The sequence below is a fragment of the Camelus dromedarius genome, chromosome 9 (assembly GCF_036321535.1).
Source record: "Camelus dromedarius isolate mCamDro1 chromosome 9, mCamDro1.pat, whole genome shotgun sequence".
In the NCBI taxonomy this organism is placed as follows: Eukaryota; Metazoa; Chordata; class Mammalia; order Artiodactyla; family Camelidae; genus Camelus; species Camelus dromedarius.
The window spans coordinates 25173952-25201106 of record NC_087444.1 but is presented as its reverse complement, the minus strand read 5'-3'; the positions used below and the strand labels follow the sequence as shown (position 1 = coordinate 25201106).

General features: G+C 42.4%; 1 protein-coding gene across 2 annotated transcripts in view; it reads left to right on the top strand.

Moving 5' to 3' along the window:
• The window catches only part of CDH13 (cadherin 13), a 1287194-nt gene that overhangs the window by 760169 nt on the left and 499870 nt on the right, over positions 1-27155 (top strand). For both annotated transcript variants that reach the window (XM_064488932.1, XM_010980492.3), the window contains one exon: positions 13516-13632. In XM_064488932.1, the coding sequence (XP_064345002.1) occupies positions 13516-13632 (117 nt within the window). The remainder of the gene's footprint in view (positions 1-13515; positions 13633-27155) is intronic.

Below are 27155 nucleotides of genomic sequence, written 5' to 3'. Positions count from 1 at the left end.
CAAGGTTGCTACCCAGTGTGTCCAACATAAGACAGAAACTTCTGCAGATGAAAGGGAAGGAGTTCACAAACATGTTTGACCTCATGCATCAGTCCACTTACAAGGCATGAGAAAGAAGGGAAATAACACCAAAATTCTTGTTGTAATCTCTGTGGACTACCTATTTACTGATAATGACAGTCATGTTTTAGTGAGAATCTTCTAAGAGCTAAGTGCTTTACTTCTATTACTTCTAAACCTTAGAATAAGGGCCCATACTGCCACTATTTCAAACCTTACGTTTCCTTTAACTTTGAACGATTCTTTCAAGATTATTTAACTGTACCTCAGTTTCCTCATCCATATCATGAGGTTAATAATAGTAACTACCAAAATGCTGTTTCGAGGGATTTTTGTATACAGTGCTTGGGATAGTGCTGGCACCTGCCAAGCATTCAGTGAGTATAAGATGCTGGTATTATTATCTCTGTTGTTTCTACCTGGGAGTTCCTACTTTGTCCATCCAAATCTTAACCGTCCTGCAAAATCAGCTTAGCATTCAGCCCTCCTTCCTGATCACGTGACTCAGGTGCCATCTCTGCTTCTGCTAACAGTCAGTCAACACACCGGAGCATCTCAATTGACTGTGTTACTCCATAAAGGCTCATTTTGCCTTCTCAACTAGATTAATTCGTCATTCACTGAATTTTTATGTTGTTTGAGCACTACCAGGTGCCAACGACTGTTCTGGTTTACTAGCATTAGAACAGTAAATAAGAAAGATAAAAAGCAAATTCCTGCCTCATGCATCTTGTGTATTGGTTTAGAGGGGAGAGGGCGCAGACAAAAAGTAATATAAATAAGTAAAACATGTGGCACATTAGACGATAACAGTGATGTGATATAAATAAAGCACAGAGGAGAGATAGCAGGTGTTGGGGATATCATGCAACGCTCAACACTGGCATCAGGGAGGACTTGGCTGACATAAGAGCACAAGCCATAGGGACGCAGGTGTAGAGCATTCTTGGGTGACCGTGCAGCAAGAGCAGAGGCTCTGAAGTGGGCGCAAGGGCAGAGGCTGGGGGACCAGTTAGGAGGCTTTTGCTGTAATCATGGCAGAAGAGGATGTTGGCTTGGACCAGGACTGTGAAGTTGAGAAAGGGGTGGCAGAGTGAGAAATTCTGAATATATATTGAAGGTGAAGCTCATAGACCAGATAAAGGATGAATGTAATGCATGTAAGTTTAACTGGAAGAGATCCTGAATATGATTATTTCAGTAATTAAAATTTTAATTTTAATGACAGACACGGAAGACAAGGAGTAGATAATAATGCAGTCTCCAAATATAACAGTCAGGATTCAGATCCTGGTTCCTCCACTCACCAGAAGTATGCCCTTAAGCAACGTTCCTGGACCTCGGTTTTCTGATCTGTAGCATGGGACTATGATGGTACCTACAGAGACTGAGTATTAAAGAGAAAAGTGCTTTGTAAGACCTAGTGTCTAATCCATAGTAAATGCTCAAAAAATGTGATTTTCGAAGATATTTTCCTATTTGTAAAACTCTTTAAGCACTCAATGTGGAGAAGTATACGAAAATAAATGAAACCTCCCTTCCTGTGGGACACATTCACAGAATCGCTGGGATGCGAAACATTTCTCGTGGTCCCTTAAGAGATTCTCCAAGCTCCATTATCAAATAGTTGCTGTATCTGTCAATCCTGACTTTGAAAAAGGAGCCTGATCCTTCAGTCCTTTAAGGAAGAATGAGTGTTACACGGCAACTGAATATTTATAACACACTCTCCTCTTTTTTAAACAGTTGTTGTTTTACCATCCTAACATCAAACCACTGGGCTCAGGGAAACCTCAGATGTTGGAGAATATCAAATATGCTCTCTTTTTCCCTTTTTCTGGGTAGATCTGACACACCTTTGAACCTTCAAAGGCCTCAGTAATCAATGATGTGTGAAGACACGCGACATTGCATGCATCACTGCAAAGATGAATTTATTAATGTAAACTGTGTCATGTGGAACAGCGGTTGGGGCTGAATTAAAATGTGAGGATCTGTAATCGAACAAAAACCACAGAACAAAGGGAGGAGAGAGACATGGAACGGGCTGATGAAAGACAACTGTGCCAATTCCGGACTTCACTGAAGAGAGCCAGATAAAAGGGAGATTACTGCTTAAGTAGGTTAATATAACCCTGGTGTCTTCATTAAAATGTCTTTAACAAAAGAGGAAGAGGACTAGTACCGAAAGTTTGGGGAGGCTTCAATGAAAGAAAGGACATTTTAAGAGGAAAAAAAGGAGGAGGATTTAGGTTAAATATTGAGTCTAACTCCCTACGCAAAATAATCTTGAATTTTAGTCATGAAGGATATTTAAAAATCGGTTGGACAAAGAAAGCAATCGACTTTGGCGGCCAGTGTGGGAAATAGCTTTCTAATTTTAGGATTTGCAGCCATAACATCAACCAGTTAACAACCAAAAACAAAGCAAGTAGGTTAAAACAGGAGGACCAAGGATCTCAACAGTAGACCAAATCTAGAGGGTGCATCCTGGCGCTGTGTGCTTCCCTCTTCTTAAATGCAGGACTGCCTTAAATGTCCTCCCTCTGTTCCTTTGTCTGAGATGGAACACTCCATCCTTAAGGGGAGGGTTGATGTCACCCCTGCCGTTGGGGAAGTTTGACTTGGGGCCCTCCTTTCCCTGCAGCATCAGAAGATTCTTTAGGGTAAAAAAGTAAAGAAGCACTTGGTTTTATATTTGATCCAGTCATACACTGGGTTTCTCTAACTTCATCCTAGAATAACCCGGTGACATCAGCCATCATCCCATCTCTCCTTGAGCCGGGCACACGTGAGGTCAAGCCTCACTGCGGGGTGGCTGTGCCGTCCACACCCACAGCCCGTGCTGTCTGGTGCCAGTTAATGAGGCAACTCAGCTGCAAGGGAGAGGGGATAATGGGTGTCCCTTCCAATCTGATGGACAAATGCATTGGGTGTTAAGTGAAACACAAGGTTTTTCTCTTCTCTGAGGTTGCCTTAAGGAGTGGAAAACAAACTCAGAAACTCTTTTGGAAAAAGAAGAAAAGAGACGCAATCGGCTTGCCATCTATTTGACGGCATTCATTAAACAAATATTTATTTATTAAATAATCTTTATTAAAGTTTAAAAACTGAAGCATGCATTTGCATACAAGTGGGACCTGGCAGAAGAAACCTGAAGTTACTAGAAACTATCCAGAAACCACTGCATACCCTGAACTCAAGAAGGACACACATAATATGCAGTAGGTGCCTGTTGTGGGGTGTGTTTGTGTGTGTTTGTGTGTGTGTGTGTCTCTATGTGTTAAGGCAGGTAGAGGACTACAGGTGAGTGAGAAGAGAAGAATATCCAAGTCAGAGGAACACAGGACAAATGAAGGCATAAAGTCATGAGAGGGCGTGGCATGTTTAGGCAAAAGCAGTTTGGTTGGAGCCATAGGAGTTGTGGCCAGAGGGGTGTGTCAGAACCACTGAGGATGCCCGGACACGGCAAGATCAGAGCTGTTTCCAGTGGTGATGGAGGGGTTTGGCAGTATGTCACAGGTCCTTTAAAATGTTCATCGACTTGACCTAGGAATCCCATTTTCGCTAGTCCATTCCTAAGGAACCCTTATTAGAGAAAAGCAAACACGTAAGCAAAAAAAACTACATACAATGATATTTTATTTGCCTTTTGATGACAGAATTGGGAGGACCTAAATGTATTGGTAACAGGGGCTGGTTAAATACATGCCAAGGCATCCACGTGGTGTACTGTGCAGCTCCCAAGATGATGTTTGTAGGATTTGTGACAGGGGAGGCAGGAAAGCTTATTTAGGTTTAAAAAGCAAGATGTAGAATTGTTCAGACCTGTCAGTTTCAACTTAAGCAAAAAGTATATTAAAACCAGGAAGGAGGGACAATGAAATATTTGTTTATCTGATACAGGGTTGTGAGTAAATGAATTCTTTTTTTTTTTTTTCTGATTGTAAATACAGTGGGTTCATTCTAGAAACTTTAGAAAAAATACTAAAATACTACTTGCTTTCAACTTTTTATCTCAATGTCTGCTTCCGGGAAGCCCAGACTAAGAGTGTTGAGGCCCTGGGCATTGTGACTGAGACTACTGTCCAGTGGGCTCATGTATAAAAGGGGACGGAGAGTCATGAAGGACCTGCAGGCGGGCTACAGTAGCAGGCAGAACATGGTGATCAAGGCAGGAATGCGGTTCTGGAGACGGAAAGGATTGGAAAGTCCTGCAGGTGGGATCTTTAGGCGTTGGCATGCGCTTAAGAGTGCAGTCTGGTGGAAACGAAGTAAACCATCCATAGATAGTAAGTGTCTAGCCCTTTAACAGCTGAGAAGCGGGAGACAGGAAACCTTGTGGGTGTCGGCAGGAGCGAGTGGGAAGGGCAGGACTCAGTTTGGTTTAGGACATGTTGAGTTTGAGGTACCCGCGGTATAGTCACGTAGCATTTACTGGGAAACTTCCACGGGGGAAGCATCTGGCAAACACCAAATAAACACCCACTGACTTGAAAAGGCATTGTTTTTCTACGTGTGGGTTTTCTAACGGGTGCCTTCTCTGAAGGCTAATCACACATTTATGGGCTCACGCAGACCAGAAAGCATGGGACCTGGGGTCCGTGCTCACACACCTAGAATACATATGCAAATTAATGCAGCTGTTGAGGCGGACTACATACATGTATTAGGAAAACAAGCCCATCTGTAACACTCGGCAAGATGCCTCCAGGTACTCAGAAGTAGCTCCTTAACATGAATATTTTATCAATGCCAGAGCAGAGAGAGGAAAATTGTATCCATTATATCCCCATCACCGTCACACGTGGCTGAGTGGACCTCTGACTAAAGAATCTACATATGTTTAAAACATTTTTCACCTCCAGTGAAACCAGCGAGTCTTGATCTGTGTTGTGCTGTTCCTGCTGGATTCATGAAATATTTCAGAGGCAATTCTGTCTTGGAAGCGTGGTTTGGCAAATTTTCAGCCAAAGCCTTTGCTTTTTTTTTTTAGACTAGCAATTCAAACATGGGAAAGCTAACATTTTAGAGCAAGTATAGAACATGTGTGTATGAGTGTGGAGCAGTTGTTTTACTTGTGCTTTATTTTTGAGTTCAACTTTTCAAATAAGGATAACAGGGAGGAAAGCTGTTCAAAAAAATGTGTTCTTGGGGATGGCCCCTCAGCTCTGGCCGGGCAGGGTCAAAGGCAGTGTGAGATCCCAGACTTCGGCTTAAAACCATCAAGGGCTTCTCACAGTCCTCAGGACGCAGAACCGTCCTCTGGATGGAAGAGGTCTGGCCTCTTTTCCCATCAAACCTTTTTGAAGGCTTCTATAGCCCTGCCCTCTCAGCCCCAGCCCTTCTGGTCTTTGGCTAGGCTCTGCCTCTGTGCCTTTTCACATGCTGTTCCCCAGGCCTGAAATTCTCTCTCCTCCTGGTTTCCCTTTACCTGAACGAATTCCACTTGGCCTTCAGGTCTCAGATCAATTGTCATTTATTCCAGAAAGCAACAGTCTTCTAAGAGGTGATCCAAGGGGTGAATTTTCTAAAAAAATTTCTATAGATTGAATTACTTCACAAAGCATTGAGCACCCTAGGATGAAAGAATCCAAACCCAGTATGGCAATTGTCATGTAGGAACCATTTCTGTCTTGAGGAGGAAATCAATGTGGAATCATAGGCATCTCACTTATGTACTTGTCAGACACAACTATGGAGCAAATGCTCTGAACCAGATGCTAGATATGCCCGTTACCTGGATTATCCTAATTCTTACAATAACCTCATATTCACGTAATAATTTTTTATTTAATAATGTTTTAAAAATACTTTTTGGACGCCTGCTATAGGCCTGGCCCTATGCTGAGAACCAGGGGACATAGCAGCAATCCAAGAAGATGTGGTGCCTGCCCGCCTTCGCAGATGGCAGACATTGATCACTGACAGCACTGAATGGATGTAATTAATCGGGGGAGGGCTCTGGATGTAAAGGGCAAGCTGAGGGTCTTCCATACCATGAGGTGATATGTAGAACCACTGGACAGTTTCCACATCACTCCGTTTTACTGTCAGCATAACTCTGTCCTCTAAACCTACAGCAGATGACTCAGCTCGGCTGACATTTGGCCCCTAGCATATTGGGGAAATAAATAGTTGGAAATGAAGCAAGTTGGCCTTCCCACCTCCTCAATTTGCTGCTGAAAGTTTGGTGTTTGTTGACTGTTTCTTCCATTCAGTAGGCAAGCTTCAGCCTCAGGAGGTAATAAAGCAAACTTTAAATCTGCCCCCAGGTACAGCAAAGCTGGCTGAACATGCATTTGATTGCAGATGCCAGGCAAACTGAGTAGAGTAGAATCCTCCTCCTGGCACCTTTTAGCACAATGGGATCAGCAGCAAGAATGGAATGAATTGGAGATTGATTTCTGCTGTTCCATTCATTTGCAGAAATTTGCAGACAATTAAGCTGTCCCCCTGCAGTTTGGGTATAGCTGCTCCTTTTAGCCCAAGGCTGATGGAGATTTTTGACCTATCCACTGCAAAGCTTAGAGTTGTGATTCTCCAATTACCCTTGAGTAAGGAACGCTCTGCAGGCACAGCCCTGAGGAGGTGAATAGCATCCAGCTTAGAACAGGGGGCTCTGGAGTCACAGAGGCCTGGGTTCCCTCTTTCACTTAAGAGCTCAGTGACTTTGGGTAAGTCTCTTACATCTTTGAACCTCAGGGAAACAGGCATTGTGGTTTTACCTGCAAGTCATTGAATGGGTTAAATGAGATCATATTACAAGATGTCTAGCACGGTGCCTGGCACATAACAACTCAGTAAAGGGCCATGTTTCCTTTGGCAGACTCGGTGATTCCAGGACCAGGATGCCAAATAAATCCTAGGATTAGAAAGATAACAAGGAAACAAGCTGTGACCTTCAGACTTGAGTCTGAAACTCAAGCTTAGAACTCTTAAAAGAAATAAATCTCAGGATCCTTCAACCAGGCATGGAATTCAAACGCAAAGCATCATACCTTTGCATGAAACCAGTGAAGGCTCCCCACTGCCTGGGAAGCACATCGGACTGCTCACAGTCGGGCTGGGCTGGCTGCTTTAAGTCTCAGCTGGCTCTGCTGTCCCTGAACTCCCTGCTTCGGCCAGGCCAGAGGAATGCTTCTAGCTTCTGCAGTGCTTTTTCTTTTTAAAATAGCTCCTCTTAGCACATAATTTTGCCCCAAAGTTATGAAAGTAGGAGAAAAGAAGCAGGGACTTGTGGCTTCTTTATAAAATTGTGGCTATTTTTCCCTCCCATGTATTACCAAACATAAAGACAGGGACAAGAAGTGGGGAGGGCGGGGGAGGGGAAGTATGAGTTCTTTGGTTACTTTTTGCCCACTTGGGTGTTGGAGACCCTCTGATGGGTAGCAAGACAGATCCAAGCTGCTTTCTGGGCTTGTGTTCAGTGTGAGGAGAGCAGGCCTGTTCCTCTCAAATCTAATCACTCTCTTGAGGTGGCCCATGGATGACTTTTAAGTCCTCAGCTGGACGTGGTGGGAGGGAGCAGTGACAGCCAAAACCTAGAGTGTGGTCCAGGTGTAGAATGCCCGTCTGGTCACAACCTTTCTGTTCCCCTTCACTTCTGGGGCATCCGCCCAGCTAGTCTCTACTCTGGGAACCTTGTCTTGACAATGTCGTGGGTGGGTTCCCTGGAAACAAACCTTGTGACTCAGAGATCTGTGTGGAGAAGGTTTAGGTTTTTTTGGTGGGGGGAGGGATCTCTGCATCCACCCCTATGCGGGGATGAGGACAGCAGGAGGGGCAGTGGAGGAGGTGAACTGAGGAGCCATCACCCACGGTGACAGCGGAGATTTTAGCCGTTCTGAGACCAGCGGGACTGGTGTCCCTGAGTGTGGTCCCACCTCACACCTTACACACCCCTTACCCATCACAGGAGGTCATCTGCACCCCTTTCTGCTTCAGAATCTTCAGCTCAACTCTGAAATGAGGCGGAGTCTGTGAAAATACTATGAAAACATATCGTGGTTCCCTTTCTTGAAATGTCCAGAGAAGGTGAATGTGTGCAGACAGACAGACACATGGTTGCCAGCGGCTAGGGCCTGGAGAAGGGGAGTGAGCACGTGGGCATGAGGTTTCTTTGAAGGATGATGGAGATGCTATGAAACTAGTTTGTGGTGATGATCACACAACTGGGAAAATGTCCTGCTAGTCATTGCTTTGCACCCTTAAATCGGGTGAATGTAGTAGTACTTACATCACACCTGGGTAATGAAGTGAAGGTGTTGTGGGAAGTGGAGAGAGTACAGAGACTCCAACTAGGGAAAGCTGACCCCACCTCCCCTTCTCAAATCAAAAGCTCAGATTTACATTTTAGGAGGAATCTTAGTGCCCTGTGAAGACAGGGTTGTAAAAAGGAAGAAACCTAACAAGTAAACATGTCTTTACTTTGTGCCTTCAAATCTGTTCTTCCCACAGTGGCCAGCTTGGGAAAAAAAAAAAAATATATATATATATATATACACACTTTTTTTTTAATTGTAAGTGGGCTCATATTCTTCAGCTTAAAACCTTCCCACAAAAACAAATAATGTGCTTTTAATGCACTGCCACTTTCTCCTGAGACTGAGAAACAAGGAGGAAAGCAAATGAGATTATAAACCCTGGTCCCCTCCAGTATAGAGACAAAGGCCCGGGTCAGCCCCAGGAGACCAGAAGCGTTAAGGTAAAGGTGACAATTCCCTGTAGTAAAATGCAGCATAAGTGAGTGTCCCCGCGGACCCAGTTCTGCTTCTTTGACTTAAACAAGATTGGTTGAGGCTGCTGCAGGCCTCCAACAGTTCCAGGCCCAAAGGTGCTGGTAAATCATTGTTGACTTCAGAGTTGTAGGGAGAGTCTCACGGGGGGCACACGGCCAGTCGCTTACTCTCCTCTGCACATCTTCTCTGTGTGTGCGTGTGTGTGCTTGTGCGTGCGCGCACGCTCGCACACACAGATGCACATGTCTGTCCTTCTGGCTGAGGGAACTGTTGGTTTGAAGTAGGAAGGTGTGCTTTATGTGTCCTGGGGTGTAGGCATGTGATGTATGTCAGTTGTATGTGCATCTGTTAATGAGCGTGTCAGTGTACGTGTGTGACAGGTGTGTACGTGTGTGACAGGTGCGCACGTGCACATGAGTGTGTTTGCTGGGAGAGAATTTTGGTGTCAGTGTGCATGTGTGTAGTCTGGAATCTGGAGGTGGCTGCATGTTTATAAGTGTCCGTTTGAGATCTGGCCTCAGGCCATCCACAGCTGAATTACTCACTCCTAAAAGGCACCGAGTGGCTTGTCTTCATTTCCTCACTTCCGCTGTCCTGGTATTAATAAGACCATCCTTCACTTTTGTGCTGTTCTTTCGAGAGTGCAGCCCAAGTCCATGTGTGATTTCTCATTTCATTCTGATGACCAGGAGCACAGGCAAGTCATCCTTTACAGATGAGAAATTCCTCTTAAACCTCTCCCTGTCCTCCTCAAGGAAAGTGGATTTGCCATCCTTTCCTGGGCTGATCCACTCGCTTCCCGCCTCCTCTGGGCATCCACCTCCACCAGTGGTCCCTCCATTCTGTGTTTTCATTCACCCAGTGCTATGCTTCCTCCCTCTGGCCCTGCCTCTCAAGCCCAACATCCTTCCTGGTCTCCCTTTGCACTGGCAGACTTCTTGCTATTTCCTTCCTTTCCTTCCCCACCAAACTCCTCACTTCTCATCAATTCCTCTGACAGCTGCCCTAACACACTCTTAAGTTGCTCTTCTGAAAATCATCAACTACTTGCTCATTGCCAAAGCCAGCAGTCTCCATGTAGTATTTAGCCTGTTGGCGGGGAAGCCTGTGTTGTATGATATGATATGATATGCCGTGCGCTCCCTCCTTGGTGAAAGCTTTATCTCTTGGTCCTTTTGGTTTTCCTCCTTTTGCCATCTAGCCTTTCTGTGGTCTTTGCTGGCCTTTTGGAAACCCATTGAATGGTTGAGTTCCTCCTTTTTCTTTCCCCACATAATTTGGGTGGCGTCAGCCTCTTCTTCATGTCTGTTACTCTTGTACATGGATGATTGTGACATTTCTCTCCTGCATTCATCTCTACCTCTTGATTGTAACTATTTATACACCTTCTAGAAATCTCTGTTGGATGCCCAATGGCCCCTCAAAGTCAGCGACTCTCTGGCACCCAGCATCTGTGCCCAGACCTGCCTTTTCCCTCTTTCCCCACTATCTTGGTAATGGCAATACCAGAAGGCAGGGAGTCCTAACACAGCCTCTCCTTTTCCCTGATGTCCTGTTCTTCCCCACACCCATCTCCTCTTCTTCTATAAACATCTCTGAATCAGTCACATACTTTTTAATTCCACTGCTTCTGTCTTATCTTTTCTTGAGGTTACAGCCACAGCCTGGTGGGTTCAGGGGCTTCACAGGATGGATTGACGGATACAAACACATACACACACATTCTCGGTTACACACACCTGCCCCTCAATACGCACATGGTGTATGATTGTCAGTCAAATCAGTTGCTGTGGCTCCTACATAGTCCTGGTCCCACAGAAGCATGTGGCTTCAGTGCACACAAACTCATCACCACAGATTTTTTTCAAAGGTAGACATTCGTCAACAAGCACACAGTTAATAGATATACACATAAATCAGAAAGACAGAAATGGAGCCATAGACATAGAAGCACACTCATGAACAAGTTTTTGTTGACGTCCCTGCCATTGTAAGGCAAAAAAAGTTGAGTTGGAAGGAAAAGGATGCCCCAGTCCTGCTGACCATGGTGAGCTCAGAGTCCCACGCACACAAGCATCACTACAATTGGTCACTCCCCTTCGAGCCCGTCCCTTCCAGGCACTGTCTCCCATCTTGAGACTCAGAGCCTCCTGCTTCTCTCTGCAAGCACTTTAGACCCAGGGCTTACACAAGTGTCCTTACTATCAGGCTTCTGGGATGTTGTGAGGGTCGAGGAAATGAACTACTTGCAGCTGCAGGCTTGACTAGCTGATGAGCTAGGAGGACACCAGAGGCAGAAATGAGGACTCAGGGACCTGATATTCCAGTCACCCTCGAGGACAAAAATACCACCCATTCACAGACGTGCAAACAAAAATAAGTCTCTTACTGTAAACAATGGAAATGTTGTTACTGACAATGAATGTGCTTTTCATCATTTCAGATACATTTACACATACATTGTCATAATGAATGGATCCTACTTTTGCTCGGTTAGGGAGCAGAGTCACTGACCCATACATTTGCATAGGACTTTACATCTTTTCAAAGTGCTTTCTTTCTTAGACATTCTCTCCTCTGAGTCTCAAGATGTTTTTTGTTTTAAGTAAGATTCCTATATTGCCTATATTTTACATATTTTTCACTTCTTTTCCTATTCTCTAATAAGCCAACAGAATTGTTATAGATGTTATACATCGGTGTTTATGAATATAGTCCACTCCGGCCCATTTCTCACTGTCTTCCATTCTCTTTCTCTGCTGTTTTCTGCATGTTTGGGCTGGGTTATTTATCTGTTTATTTATCTGGTTGATTAGTTGGTTAAGTTTTTGTTGTTTTAATCCTTCTTACTTTCTTCTCATTGTCTTTTACATATGCACACTCCGGTTTTCTCTCTTTGCCTGAATATCGAGTCTTTTGTGTTCTTAGAGACCAGGCTTTTGTTTGGACTTATTCATTGAGGTTTTGAATATGATTCTTCTGTGCTCAATATAGTTTATATAAAATGGAAGGCAACCAATATGGCATACTGTATTTTCCTACACAATTGACCTTATATATTATCTCTGCTAGCTAGGTGAATTGGAGCAACTTATATAACCTCTCTGAACTTAACATTCCTCATCAGTTAAGGAGGATTAAGACTTACTTGGGAGGTTTATTGCTGATATCAAAGTGGGTACATGTAAAGTGCCTAGCACATCACCCAATGCATGTTTAATACATTGTTGTTATTATATAGTTTGTAGTGGTGATTTTAGAAGCAGTCAAATGATGATCACAGTGGTTAGAATGTGGTCATCACAATTGCCTTATTGGTGACTAAGAGTGTCTCTTGCTGATGGACCCAAATTTAACCTTGTCCTGCTATTGAACACTTAGGCAATTTGCCATTTTTGCTGTTTATAAATAAGGTCTCACTAAATAACTTCTGGCATACAGTTTTATTCCTCTTTTGAATTTAGTTCTTGGATGTCTTCCTAGGAGTAAAATTACAGAGTGAAGGGATATGTACAGTTGTAAGATTCTCGATAAGTAAATATTGCCTGATTGCTTTCCACAGGAATAGCATCAGTTTACAATCCCACCACAATCAAGAGAAGGACTGTTTACAGAAGCTTTCATAGCCTTAGGTAGTCTTGTTTCCTATTTGACATTTCTTATATAGAATTTCCTTTAAAACTATATATATAGTTTATATATACATATCCATCATATATATGGCCTATGTACATATATATACACATACTTTTATGGAGTGCAGCTCAGTGATTTGCATAGGAATCTATTGTCCAAAGTTTGAGATGCTTTTTGTGACACATAAGCTAATTTCAGTTAGTGTGTAGCAATGAATGCAATTGGTTTCTATATTGGAAATGATATCCCATTTTTAATTATTTTTCAGTCCTCTAATTGGATCAAGAAAGTCTCAGCTTGGTGCTACCAACCCTTTAAAACCCCTCTAGCCCTTTTTAAATCTCCTTTTCAAAAAGAGGAAGGTTTCCCCCCCAACCAAGCTTCCAGCTCAAATTTAATTAACATCATCTGGCCTCCAGTTTGTTTATTTTGATGTTTTCTTACTTTTTATGGAAAGCCAAACTGGTAGTGTGTTTAAAATAATGACACGTTTCCTCTTTTGCACTCATTTATTTAATTAAAAAGGTAAATTACAGATAGGACAGACATTTTCACAGTGCTGTTCAAGGGGCTGAAGTCTGGAACACACTGTGTGGGGAGCTTTGCAAGAACGTTGACTTAGTCTCCATAGTGCCTGACATAGTTTGCAACGTTGTGCCTGTCCCTCATCCCTACTTGTTCATGAGTGTAAGGACCTTGCATTTGGCCATGAGGAGGGTCACTTTTATATCCAGCAAGTTCTGTGGGTTAGTGACCAGGTGAGTGATCTCCTCACTTGGCAGATTAAGAATGGGAACACAGAAGCACTGAAGGGTATATAAATGGAGACTGACAAAGCGAGTAGAATGATTCAGAAGATGGGATTAAATAGCTTAATGATAGTCATTGTGAATCACAGTGTCAGCTTTAGTATAATTCTAACGATGTACTTGCTAACGCTAATGAGGTTTGATAGAATAAAATTAACAATGTCCAAACAGCTGTATGCTTTCACAACAAAGGAACCATATCTCAGAGCAGACTGATATATCGTCTCTGTGGGGGATTTTAGTCAATTGATTTGTTTTTTCTCTTCTAGGATATATTTAAATTCGCAAGAACTTCTCCTGTCCCAAGACAAAAGCGGTCCATTGTGGTATCTCCCATTTTAATTCCAGAGAATCAGAGACAACCTTTCCCAAAAGATGTTGGCAGGGTAAGTCAGACAAAAGACAAACATCAAATCATGTTTTTATTAAGAGATGAGCACACACGAGGCAAAGTGACTGTGACTGGTGTGGTGACCTGCTGGAACTGGCCTCAGGTCTTCTATGGTAAGAGGCCAGAAGGTTTTGCCAAGAAAAGAATGTCAAAAGATCATTTAAAAATGGAATTTATAAAAAAAAAATAACATCTTTGAAAGTCATGATTTGGAAATCTGTGTGGTAGATAATGATGCTAAAGTGGTGACAGGAAGATGTCACCGGTTAAGAAATAGACTCACTGCTTTTATAGACAATGCCCAGGCAACCAGCCTGATGAGTCCCCTCAGTATAGCAGTATGATAATATATGTCCTTTCATTTAAATCCATGGAGATTTCAAATGTGTAGGTCCAGGAGCACCACTGGTCAGCTCTCTGAAAACAAAACCAAAGGAACTGAACCATACTAACCAGATCCAGAAAGTACTGCTGCATCAATCAGAGCAACTACTTTTCCAGAAAGAAATGCTCCCTGTTAAACGGGCAGGAATGTTGATGTTGTCCGGTCAACACACCCTCTCTCCATAGGAAAGCCGACATGGAAAATCGACTTTTAACCAGTTCGTATTTTTTGGCGATCTTGGAATTTGAACAGTGGTAGTTAGTTGAGTGGATGGTCTGAATGGCTGGTGCTGTTGGACTACGTATTCACTCATTAAATAACCGAGAAACACCTGTTATATGCCAGACTCCAAGATGGGAATTGGTGAGTGGCTGGATGCGTGTAGGTGTGCACAGGCACACCAGCCCCTGTAGTGACAGGGGTTGCTTTGTGCTGTGGAGGCAGACTTGTCAATGGGTAAATAAGTAAACAAGAAAATCACAGAGGATAACAAGTGCTGTGAATAACACAAATAGGATGATGTGAGAAAGAGTAAATGGCAGGATCAAGGAGTAGAGGGAGGAGGGACACTTGACCCAGATGGCTGGGAAAGGCTGGTACAAATCTCTGACGTTTGAGTGGAGGCAGGAAGGCGGAGAAGAGGACAGCCGTGGGAAGATTCAGGTAAACCACATTCTTGGCAGAGGGAGCTGTGTGTGCAAAGGCCTGGAGTGGGAAAGAATGAGGCATATTTGAGGAGCAAAGCACCTGGTTGGCAGCAATGCAGTGAACAAGGAAAGAGTGACACAGTCCTAGGGGCCTTGGAGAACATGGTGCAGAGGGGTATTTCATTGTGTGTGCAGCCAGAAACCACTGGAAAATCTCCCAGATGGGGTGTGTGTGGGACTGTGGGTGTGTTTTGAAAGGTCCCCCTGGCTGCCTATATGGAATGATTTGGGGGAGTGGAGTGGTAGGGAAGAATGGACACAAAGAAACAGCCAATAAGGGGTTAGCGTGACTTGGACTATTGCAAATCTATTTCTATTGGAAATTAGAAACGTTAATAATTCACTATCCTGATAAGAACCATAGTTGTGATTTTAAACTACCACTATGCCAAAGATGATTTCTTTAAGCAAAATCTTACCGGGAGTCCAGGATATGATGCAAAGAAGGGAAGCAGACTGTCCTGAGTGGACAATGGTAGTGCTGATGAGCCCTGCCCTTTGGACCACCCTAGCCTCTGTGATGGCCTTTGTGGAAGTTTCCCTGAAGCCAAGGATAGTACTCGCCAAGGAAACAGAGTCCTCAAATCTGCAAGGCTCTGCCCCCAAACAGTTTCAGAGACACAAGTTGCATCCTTTTTCTGTAGGTCTCCTTTCTGTACAGTTAGTGTTTTCAGCCCTCCCTGGGTGTCAGAATCACCAGGGCAGTTAAAAACAGATGCCCAGTCTCCACCCTCAAAGATTGATTCAGATGGTTAGGAGGTAAAATACCAAGCATCAGCATTGTTTGAAAGATCCTGGGTGTTTGTTTTTTCTTTTTTTTTTTTTTAGATTCCACATATGAGCGATCTCATATGGTATTTTTCTTTCTCCTTCTGGTTTATTTCACTTAGAATGACATTCTCCAGGAGCATCCATGTTGCTGCAAATGGCGTTATGTTGTCGGTTTTTATAGCTGAGTAGTATTCCATTGTATAAATATACCACATCTTCTTTATCCAGTCACCTGTTGATGGACATTTAGGCTGTTTCCATGTCTTGGCTATTGTAAATAATGCTGCTATGAACATTGGGGTGCAGGTGTCATCCTGAAGTAGGGTTCCTTCTGGATATAAGCCCAGGAGTGGGATTCCTGGGTCGTATGGTAAATTTAATCCTAGTCTTTTGAGGAATCTCCATAGTGTTTTCCACAGTGGCTGTACCAAACTGCGTTCCCACCAGCAGTGTAGGAGGGTTCCCTTTTCTCCACAGCTTCTCCAGCATTTGTCATTTGTGGACTTTTGAATGATGGCCATTTTGACTGGTGTGAGGTGATACCTCATTGTAGTTTTGATTTGCATTTCTCTGATAATTAGTGATATTGAGCATATATATATGTTCATGTATAATTGAAAAATTGTGCTCTACATTGGAATTTGACACAACATTGTAAAATGATTATAAATTTTAAAAAAAGTTAAAAATAAATAAATTAATTAATTAATTAATTAATTAATTAATTAATTAAAAAAAAAAAAAAAGATCCTGGGTGATTGTGATGTGCAGCCGGGGCTGAGAACCACTGGTCTAAACCAGAACTACTTCGAGAGTGCTTTTGATCATCAGCATCAGCAGCTCCTGGCTGCTTGCTCAAACTGTCTGCTCTCTGGTCCCACCCTAGGACCACGGAACCAGAAGCTCTTGGGATGAAGCCAGAAGCCTGTTTTGTTTTGTTTTGTTTTTGTTTTTTGTATACATATATGTTTATTGAAGTATAGTCAGTTTACAATGTTATGTCAATTTCTGGTGTACAGCACAATGCTTCAGTCTTATAGGAACATACGTATATTCATTTTCATATTCTTTTTCACCATAAGTTACTACAAGATATCAAATACAGTTCCTTGCACAATACAGCATGAACTTGTTTATCTATTCTATATATATATCAGTTAGTATCTGCAAATCTCTTAACTCCTAATTTATCTCCTCCCACCCACCTTCCCCTCTGGTAACCGCAAGTTTGTTCTGTATGTCTGAGAGTCTATTTCTGTTTTGCAAATAAGTTCGTTTGTCTTTTTTTTTTTAGATTCCACACATAAGTGATATCATATGGTATTTTTTTTGAAGTATATAGTTGATTTACAATGTTGTGCTAGTTTCTATTGTACAGCATAGTGATTCAGTACACTGAACACTGAATGTATATATGTAATATATATACTTTTTCATTATAGAGTATTACAAGTTACTGAATGTAGTTCTCTGTGCTATATATTAGGACCTTGGTGTTTATCTATTTTATATATAATAGTCAGTATCTGTTAATCCCAAACTCCTAATTTATCACCCCCCTTTCCCCTTTGGTAACCATAAGTTTGTTTTCTATGTCGGTGAGTCTCTGTTTTGTAAGTGAGTTCACTTGTATCATTTTATTAGATTCCACATATAAGTGATTATATATGATATTGGTCTTTCTCTGCCTCCCTTCACTTAGTGTAATAATCTCTAGGTCCATCCACATTGCTGCAAATGGCATTATTTCATTTTTTATTGTGGCTGGGTAGTTTCACATTGTATACATAGACCACATCTTCTTTATGTCAGGAACCTGTTTTTTTTATTTGCCTTCCAGGTTATTCTGATATACACTCGAGTTTCCAGAGGTCTGATCTAAAATATTCTCCTTCCTGCCTACCACTAAACTATAATACTTTCAGTACTGGAGTTTCAGTTCCATTGGTTAGGTTATGACAAGAGTGATAATACATCTCAGTTACCTGGAATTTTAATTGTCTTGGCATAATTATTATTAGAACCACTTTCCCCTTAAACATGTCCAGCTTTGGACAGTAAATTTGTGTTCATCCTAAAGCTTCCTTCAACCCCACACGTTTCTCCCCCTGAGTATATTTAGGGAGTTTTCACAAGGCTCGTTCCTTGAGATACATAACGTGTCAGTAAGGATACAGCTAACAAAGGGCATTCTTTTGCATGGTTTCTTACTTGTTACAGCCTCAAAACACAATTTGGTTTCCAAGCTGAAGGCTCACCTCTCCTTAGCCCCTATGAACCACCCACGTGGGCTTTCAACCTGGATTCTCTACAAACAACAGCTTTTCTAAGTCTAACATCATGACGTGTGAGATCCTCCCAAACATCCAGATGGCTTTTACGGAATAATTGCACTGCTTTGCAAAAAAATTATTTGTTTTCCCATGCTTCTTAGGCCTTTGAAAGAACAAATTTTCCTCTTCGTGTCTGCTTGTCTTTATTCATTCCTCTTATCCTTGTCTTTATGTCTTACCCTAGTCAGCTCCACCAATAGCTGACAAGTGATGCTCTGTCGAGCTGTGAGAGGGTATAGGAGTCTTCAGGCAGTGCTGCGGAGGCTGGGAGAAGGGAAAAGAGACCAAAGAGGCAGGCCTCCACATATTACCACTCTCACTCACCCAAACTGTGAGTGAAGAAAGGCAGCTGTAGTTTTATAAATATTACATATCAGAGTTCAGAGTAGAATGCCATTTGAAGAAGAGATTCTGTGGATATAAAAGTATAAGGCAGTTGTCTGTCTTTGGGTTCCCTGAGACAAGAATTCAGATGTAGGTGGTTTAGGTACCAGTAATACTGGTCAGGGAGTGAGGGGGTGAGGGAGTGAAGCAAGAAAGGGAAAGCAGCCAGTTAAGAGGCTGTTCACCACTGTGGTGACTGGATTGTAATCTCATGGAGAAAGGCTAGGAAATGGTGCAAGACACTCTCAGCGTTATCTTGTCCATAGGGGAGGGAGCTGGGGTACTTATATACCAACTCCTTCAGTCTCGTTGAGGGCTGCTCCAAGAGGTGTAAATTTTCCAGTACACCTGGCACACCCTGTCTGCTGTGTACAGGCACAATGGCCTTCTAGGGCTTGGGGGAGAGCTTTAGGCATTATGGCAGCTGGAAGTCTGCTGGTCTGCACAAAAAAGGTGATGTCCAAGGGACTGGGACAGGGCACTGATGAATTCTGCTCCATTACTAAAGTTCATATAGATGCTTCTGCTTTGCAAGCTAGGTTTTCTCTGTCTATATCTCATCTTCTGCTCCTAACTTAGCTCCTCAACTAACTTTCTTATGTCTTGTGTCTTTGAAGCTGACTGTACTTGCCTCTCTCCATTAATAAGTCCTCACTGCATTCCAGGAGGGAAAATCTCTGATATTCAACCCAATTCAAGTCAACAAGTATACTCAGAATCTGCTGTTTACAAGGCACTGAGCAAGGGGCTGCTGATTTAATGACAGAGGAAGCAGGGTCCTTGATCTCACAGGATTGCAGAAGAGTAGGAAAAAAGCATCACAAATTCATTATTTTCTCCATTATGGTAAAGTGTAAGCACTTTTTATCTATTATGTTGAATTTGCATAATAACTCCATGAGGACCATCTCCCAACGTGCCAAATGAGGATAATGAGACTCAGAGAGATGAAGTCACCTGTCCAAAGTCACACACTTCACAGCAGAGACAAGCTTTGTGCCAGCTCTTTGATATTTCAAAGTCTGTGCTCTTAACCAATATGCTCAGGGCTACTAAGTGCTATCTGAGAATCCTCTTCCATGAAATGAAATATCCTTGCTGAAAATCACTTTCTTTAAAATATCATTATAACTAAGTTTAATTCCTTGAAATGCACCAAAAAAATAAGAGGGTCAGAGGGATAGATCAATGGATAGATATATGACAAAGCAAGCATAGCAAAAGGTTAATGGTGAAGTCAAGGTGATGACATAGCTGGTCACTGTCAACACCTTTCAACTCTCCTGTGTGTTTTGAAATTTCATAATACAATGTTGGAAAAAATTAAGTTTAACTAAATATAAGGTTGTTTTAATATAAATAATATAAATTATTATAATAATATAAAATTGTTATAAAATGTGCAGAGCTGGCATGCTGGCACAAAAGTACTCTGTTCATTTGTCTAACAATTCAAGAGGGTGAACGGAGACTAGCTATTTCTTTATTTTCTTTTTTATCATATTTTATCACAATCTGAATTTCTTTTAAGAAAGAAGACCCATATACTAAAGGGTAAAGATGAAGATATCAAAAGCAAGGTGCTGCAGCAAACTTGTCCTCCTTAGGGGATTTCTCACAGTCGAGGGCCATGCTGTGCAGAATTGCATATTCACAAAAAGACTATGCAGGCAGCTCTAGGCATCAAAGTTTTGACATATACATGTTTTATCTATCTGCCAAATAATTAATTAGTGGGTAAGTAGCTAAATTCCTAGAATTTGGGGGCTGCTTTTCCATCATATTTCTCAATGTTTCTGAAAAAATAGTAAAACACCCAGTTGTAAACATACTTCCTCAAAGCAGTGATTTCCTCCCCATTTTTGAATTATAGACAGCAGGGAGGATCTGGGAGTATGTGCCCTGGAGAGAGAAATGTCGTTCCCAACATGTACTTTTTCCCCCCTCCCCCTTCAAAGTCTGACTGTTTCAAAATTTGGATCATAAATAATTTCTCGGTCTTACCAATTTTCACTGATAAATATTTGATTGCATCTTTAGAGATTTTTGAGTTCTCAGGCCCGATTGATTGAGAGCAGGGGACTTAAATCTGTGAGGCACCAAAAAGGTCTTTGGGAGATGTATTTTATTCTGTTTTAAATTAAGTTTGAAAGACAAGTCATTTATGAAATGCTTATTAGAGATTCTCCTTCTATCACAAACCCTTTTCATCAAAACCAATGAAAGTACATTTTACTGAAAATCCTTTTTTTATATCCCCTATAAATTGGTAGAATGGGCCTTTAGAAGGACATCTTTAACCCAGGATGGAAGAAATATGTAGTGGGACCATGTGCTCTTTGTAAAGGGAATCAACATAGATCATTAGACCAAATCATGAAAACCACTCAGCCAGGACTCTGCTTTGATTGTGTCATGAATGTAAGTCACACATGAGGACAATTTATGGCAGATCCTAAATATTTCTCAGAGTTCTGGATGCACGGTTGGTTAGAGGTCTTCCTGAATCCAAGTGCTCTGTATCTACCGTTTAGCCCACAGATGCTAAGGACTATGCAAACAGATGCTAAGGACTCTTCTGATCTTGGAATTGAATTTGTTTTACTCTATTTAGTAGTCCTCTGCAACACTTTGAGAAACCAGGTGGGCCAAGCTATCTCCCCAGAACCTGGACCAGAAAGCTGATTCTAGATCCATCTCCATCCAGCACTGCTCCATCTCACCTTTCTACTAAAACATAGACTTAGGGTGCCTCACTCTATCCTATTGCCTGATTTGTTTTATGTAATCACCACCAGCCTTTTAAAATCCATTGTTTCACACCTTGTATTCATGTCTAACTACACGCCTCGTCTCAGAAATTTACATCTGTTTAATTTCCTCCTTTAAAAACAACTCACAGTTTTATTCAGTGACTGAAAGTCACCTTTGGTTGTTGCCTAGGAGAGAAATTTAAATATAGGTGATCTAAGATGTCTAGAAGCTCATTACTCAGAAATTCTTGTAGAGATGAACAGTAGAATTTATTTCTACATTCAGCAACCCCAGTTGTACACATGCCTTTCATATTTCTATGACTTTGAATTCTTTCCTCTTTCTGGAACACACCATCTTCATCGTCTTCATCCTCACTCCATAGGGCTGCCCCACTTACATTCTAAGGTTGCATGTCCAATGGAACATTTACACCACTGAAGAAAGTTCCATGTCTACACTGTCCAACGTGGCAGCCTCTAACCACCTGCAGCTATTGAGTACTTGAAATTTGGCTAGTGCAATTGAGGAACTGGATTTTTACATTTTATTTAATTTTAACTAAATTTAGTTTAAACTTAAAAACTACTTGATCCAATTATTAAACAACTTGGCATGTGAATCTGTCTTTTCAACTGTACATTTTTTTTGAAGTGTAGTTGATTTACAATGTTGTGCTAGTTTCAAATATATAGCAAAATATTTCAGTTATATATAGAAATTTTTCAGATTGTTTTCCATTATGAGTTATTATAAGATACTGAATGTCTTGTAAATTTTAATGTAAGTACATATTAAATATTTTTGTTGAAAATGTAATGTCCAAATTGAGATGTAAGTATAATATGCACATACGATTTTAAAACTTAGTACACACACACATGAGTGGAACATATCTCATTAATAGTCCTTATGTAGATGTCATGTTAAAATAAAGTTATTTTGGATGTATAGTTATTTTGGATGTATAATTAAAATTAATGTCATGTATTACTTTCTTATGGGGCTACTAGAAAATTTAAATTATATATATGGCTCACATTGTATTTCTATTGGGTAGTGTGCTGGGATAAAGCCTATTTTTTCTTTTTCTTTAAGATAAATATTCTTTTATTCCCAGACTCTGTTGTGAGCCTATTTTTGATACAGTCTCCTGTAGAGAGTTTTTGTTTGATCTCCTTTACACATTGTTTATACCACTTTGACAACACTTAACACATTTTGAGCAGCAATATAGTTTCTTTTGTAATTTTCTTATCTTCCCATTAACTGTAATTTTTCAAGGAGCAGTTAGTGATCCAGCACAGTACCTGACACATAGTAGGGATGCACATATTCTTTGATTTGAATTCTAGCCAGGTCTATGGCTGGTCAGCTGAGGCATTCACTGGTTACTAATTTAAGTGATCATAGCTGGTTTGTTGTTAGAAAGGAATTAACAGACCATTATATGATCAGTCTGGATATTTCTAGTAAATTTTAATTTTGCACAACAGCAGTGGGGGTACCAGATAAATTGCTTGGCAGTCAACCATTGTGTCAGGTCATATAAGCGTCCTTAGCAGATTGTGATAGATTTGATGCTGATGGATTTGTGTGTGTGTGTGTGTAGAAAGAGAGGGAGGGAAAGGGAAAGAGTAAGGGAGGGGTAAGGGGGAGAGAGAAAGAGGGAGAAAGAGAGAATGAGAAAAGAGGGTGCCTGTATTTCTGCATTTGCTCATACATGCAATAACATTTTAAATCTACTTAAATAAAAAACTCAAAACTTCTATTCACAGCTGAACAGAGTTTGTTCCAACTTATTTTGACTAAATCTAATGAAAGCTTATGTTAACCATTAGCAAGTGTTGGCCTCTTTCTGCAAAGTTTAATTAATAATAAAGCACAATTGAGTTGTTCTAGTTCTTTGCCAAATACATATATATGCAAAAATGCCCTTCTTGATATACATCCAGCAAATAAAGGCATCTGAACCTATAGAGGAAGCAATAATTTTAACCCTGAGTTTATCACCCTTTCAGTTCTCAATGTGAAGGCTTCCCAGGGCTTTATTGTCATGTACATTTGGCCTCAGACTGAATTTATATTTAATTATTTGTGAACATTAAAGGATCTGGCATTTCAGCTTGAAATAGCACCCTGGGGGAGGGAGAGTTGAGGAATTTTCAAATTTATCTAGAATCTCTAACCTCTACTGAGTGTCAGGATCTAAGCCAGACATGACTATCCTTGTTGTCCTGTTCAGATCTTAAAACAACCCTATAAAGTATGACACCCATTTCTCAGCTAGGCAAACTAAAATTGAGAGAAATTAAGTAAATTGCCCAAGGTAGCTCAGTTAAAAGAGTGGCAATAATGAAACATAAGACTCTTCAACAGTTTCTGCCCCACGACATCCATGAATGTTTAGTTTCCAGGGGTCTATGCTGTTTGAATAGCATGAGTACATGCATGGTCATTTGAGTGTCACACATGCGCTCAGAAACCAGTATTATGTCCTCATTGTACCATTGAGGGAACTGAGACTAGAGCACCGTGCATAACAGTGTGCTTGTAGTACAGACTGAGTTGTTGTGTAAGTTGAGTTCCTTCGGCGTTGCCACCTGCCATGCACCAGGGCTCTGGATGGATTTTTAACAGCATGCAGCATGGGTTAAGGAGTAGGCTTTTTGGAGATAGAGGGCACGTGTAGGGCAGGGGCAGCCGAGAATGAGCAGCTCTGCTCTGCGTTCTCCGTCACCCTGCAGAGATGTGCTGGGGGCTGGGCAGACAGCTAAGCCCATCAGATAGTTTTGGTGGAAGAGGCATTCTCCTCCCAGAGTTCTCCTTCTAAGTTGGCCAGTGGACAGGCAACAGACTTCTAGGGTGTCTGGTGGCCTGAGTGCAGGTACCCAGGTGTACAGGAGTTGTCTGACATTTCAGATGCCTAAACCAGATGCCTGGGGGCAGTGGTATATTGGTAAACCGGCTCTTGGGGGTGAGGGGAGCCCTGACTTGTAGTGTTTGCCACATTCTCTCGTGTAAAGGCTCCCACAGTGGCCAACTACAAGCTACCAGCTTGCACAATTATTGACTATTTAACAGTTAGCTTTCAAGAAGCAGTAGGAGCAGGCTTCAGCTCACCCGTGACCTTGGGACCCATAGAATGTGGCACTAGATGGGGTCAGGGGACGCAATGGTCCCTGGGGAGCAGTGCTTGAGTGGAACCTCCAGGGGGAGGGGTGCCTTACACATCCACCCATCCACCCCAGGTTTTAGCTTATTTCTTTTGGGCACCAGGGGTGATTTTTGGACACCTCTGCTCCTTCGTCGCATGAAGTCACTTGTCTAAGGTCACAGCCAGTGTAAAGCAGAAGCCGACCTTGAACCTGTGCTCTTTCAGCCTCTCCACACCGTGCCTTCTTTACACAAAAACCCCAACTCTGACAAATCGACAAACCCTGTGACAGCTGTCCCAGTCCTACCTGGAGAGTGAAGAAGAGAGGGAGAAAATTCTCGGCGATGTGAGGGGAAATGAGGTTAACCTCGCAAACCTTTCCTTGATGTGCGTGTTTGTGCACGGAGTCGAGGCCAGAGGTCACGTCTTAGTTTGACAACTAGACCATGTGTTGACAAGCAGGAAACGGCTTTCTTCACTGTAAGGGAAGCCACGTTCTCGCTTCAGACCACACATTTTTTTGTTGGTTTCTCTGCTGACAACCTTGTTCAAAGGGAGCCACAAGGAACAAAAGTGAAAGCAGAAAAGGCTAACTTTGGTGTAATTAAGAGATATCACTGCTCATTTTTCACAGCTGACTCAGTCAATAGGGCTGAAGGAGCAGGGCCTCCGGCGCTGTGGGGAACAGATTGGCCCTTTTGTGGGCAGACCTCCACTCCCAGCTGTGAAGAGGATTGAGGCAGAAGGGGTTGGAGACAGAAACAGGCCAATAAACGGCTTTCTGAAGAGGGCGAGGGATGCATGGAAAACCCACACTTATTTCTTGTCTAGCTTGGAACAAGCCCTGGCTTCCAAATGGAGGTGTTGGGCAGAGACTTCCCCGTGGGGCTGGGTCACTACGGACAGTGCCTTCCCGTCATCTGGGCTTGACCTGCCTCTGTGAGCAGCAGTGGGGGAGATGGTGGACAAAAGACCCTTGTTGCAAGTTGAAACATTCCTGTCTGTGGGTGTTTCATTAGGGATGCTGGTGTTTCCAGTTATATTGGGTGGCTTGGATCATAAGATGAAGAAAAGCCTCAGCTTAGGCCTCTGGGGCAGGCCATATTCTTCCAATGCTGAAAAATCAGGCCTCATTCATTCACTTATTCATTTATCCGTTCATTCAGAATTTATTTATCCAGCAACTACTATTTGCCAGGCGTTGCACTGGCTACCGCTCATAGATTCCCCCTCCGAGAACATCCACTCTAGGGGTGACACAGACCTCTAAACAGGCAGATAAGCACTAGGAGAAGGAGCTGTGGGGTGTGGAGAAGTTGAGGAGACAGAGAAAGTCACTCCCAAAAGGATTCCTGAATGAGGGGCACCAGTAGGCAAGGTGAAGGTGGGGTGGAAAGACAGAGAATCCGGATGATCCATTGTCTAGAGGCAGGAGAGAAGACAGTGTGTCTGGAGAGCTGAGAGTAATTGGACATGGCTATGATTCGAGGAGGGCATCTCACACATCAAATTTGAGTCATAATGAAGGGCTAGAAGACCAAGGACCATAAAAACGACCTCAGGATTTGTACCTTAGTCTACAGGTGACAGAGTTATAAATTGGGGGATGGCGTGACCAGATTGGTATTTTAGGAAGATTAGTCTGGTTGCAGTGGGTCATACCCAAGGGCTGATCAAACCAGCAACAGGGGAGAGACCCAGCTGGAGGCTGTGACAGCAGCCCTGTGGGCAATGGATGTCAGCCAGGCAGGGACAGGGGGCGCTAGAAAGAAGACACAGGGTCAAGAGCTCCTCTGGGGAGACGAGGAGGCATCAGTGGGTGATTGTGTGGTAGGGGTGACGGGAGTGGAGGAAGAGCGCTCTTAGCTGGGAACATCACGCCTCCGTAGGATGCTGAGCAAAGTCGCCTGGAAGGAGAGTGTAGCTGTGGGTCAACAGACCTTTTGTGAAGCCAGAGGGACTATTTTATCCCTCTCCCCAAATTTATTCTTCACTGAGTCTGCTGTGCTGCCCCTCTTTGACATAAGAGAGCCCTGCTCCCAGAGGGATCAGGTGTACCTGCATGCTGAGAGGTAGATGTGCAGACCAGGAGGAGAACCGTGCTTGGGGGCACGAATTCATTTTGCACCAGCAACGGGCTTGTGGGAGCATCAGACTCTCAGATGTCGCTTCCCCGTGTCTTCCCAAATCTGAACACAAATCCTTCCTGGTCCGTGCCTCGGGATTTTAGTTTAGTCCTTCCTTGCTGTGGATTTAAAATTTTTTTTTTCCCCTGCGAGCTCAGATACATATAACAGCTGTGTTCACTGTTGGCCTTCTAGCCTCAAATTCATTCTAAATACATTTCTTCTTAGTAATTTCTTCTTTGAATGCTGATGTTTGGCTGTGAATTAGTATACGCAATTCACAGGCTCTGTGTTGCTCAATCTTTAGTTTATTTATTTGACAACTTGAAATTCCTCACAAGTGGTGCCTTTATTTTGTTATTTGCATCTGGAAATCATTCCTAACATACCACAGAATAACTCTGTCTTTTCCTTTTTTTTAGTAACTTTTTCCCTTTATTATAAGAATAATAGATTTTCATTGTAAAAACTTTAAAGAAAACCCCCCACATATTTAGCAATAACAATACAAAAATCTCCCCAAGTCCCCTGACCTGAGATAACCACTGTTGCTATGCCATGGCAGTGCTTCTCAACCTTTCAAGTATGTACAAATCTGTGAAAACATGGATTCCTGGGCCTCATCCCCAGAAATTAGGATTCCATGAGTCTGGATTGGGCCCGAGAGTTACCATTTTAACCAGCACCTTGGTTCTACTGATGTTCCCAGTTCGGTGGCCCACACTTTGAGACGCTCTGTCCTAAACATACAATACCCACTCCTGACCATCTAGCATTCAGTGACTTTTCAGTCACCAGTGTCTCAGAAACACCAGTCACGTCCTCAGATGTCTTTCTTCAACGTCACATTGAGAGGCTGAGTGGCGTGGCATGTGCCGTCCTTCAGTTCCAGGGGTTCTTA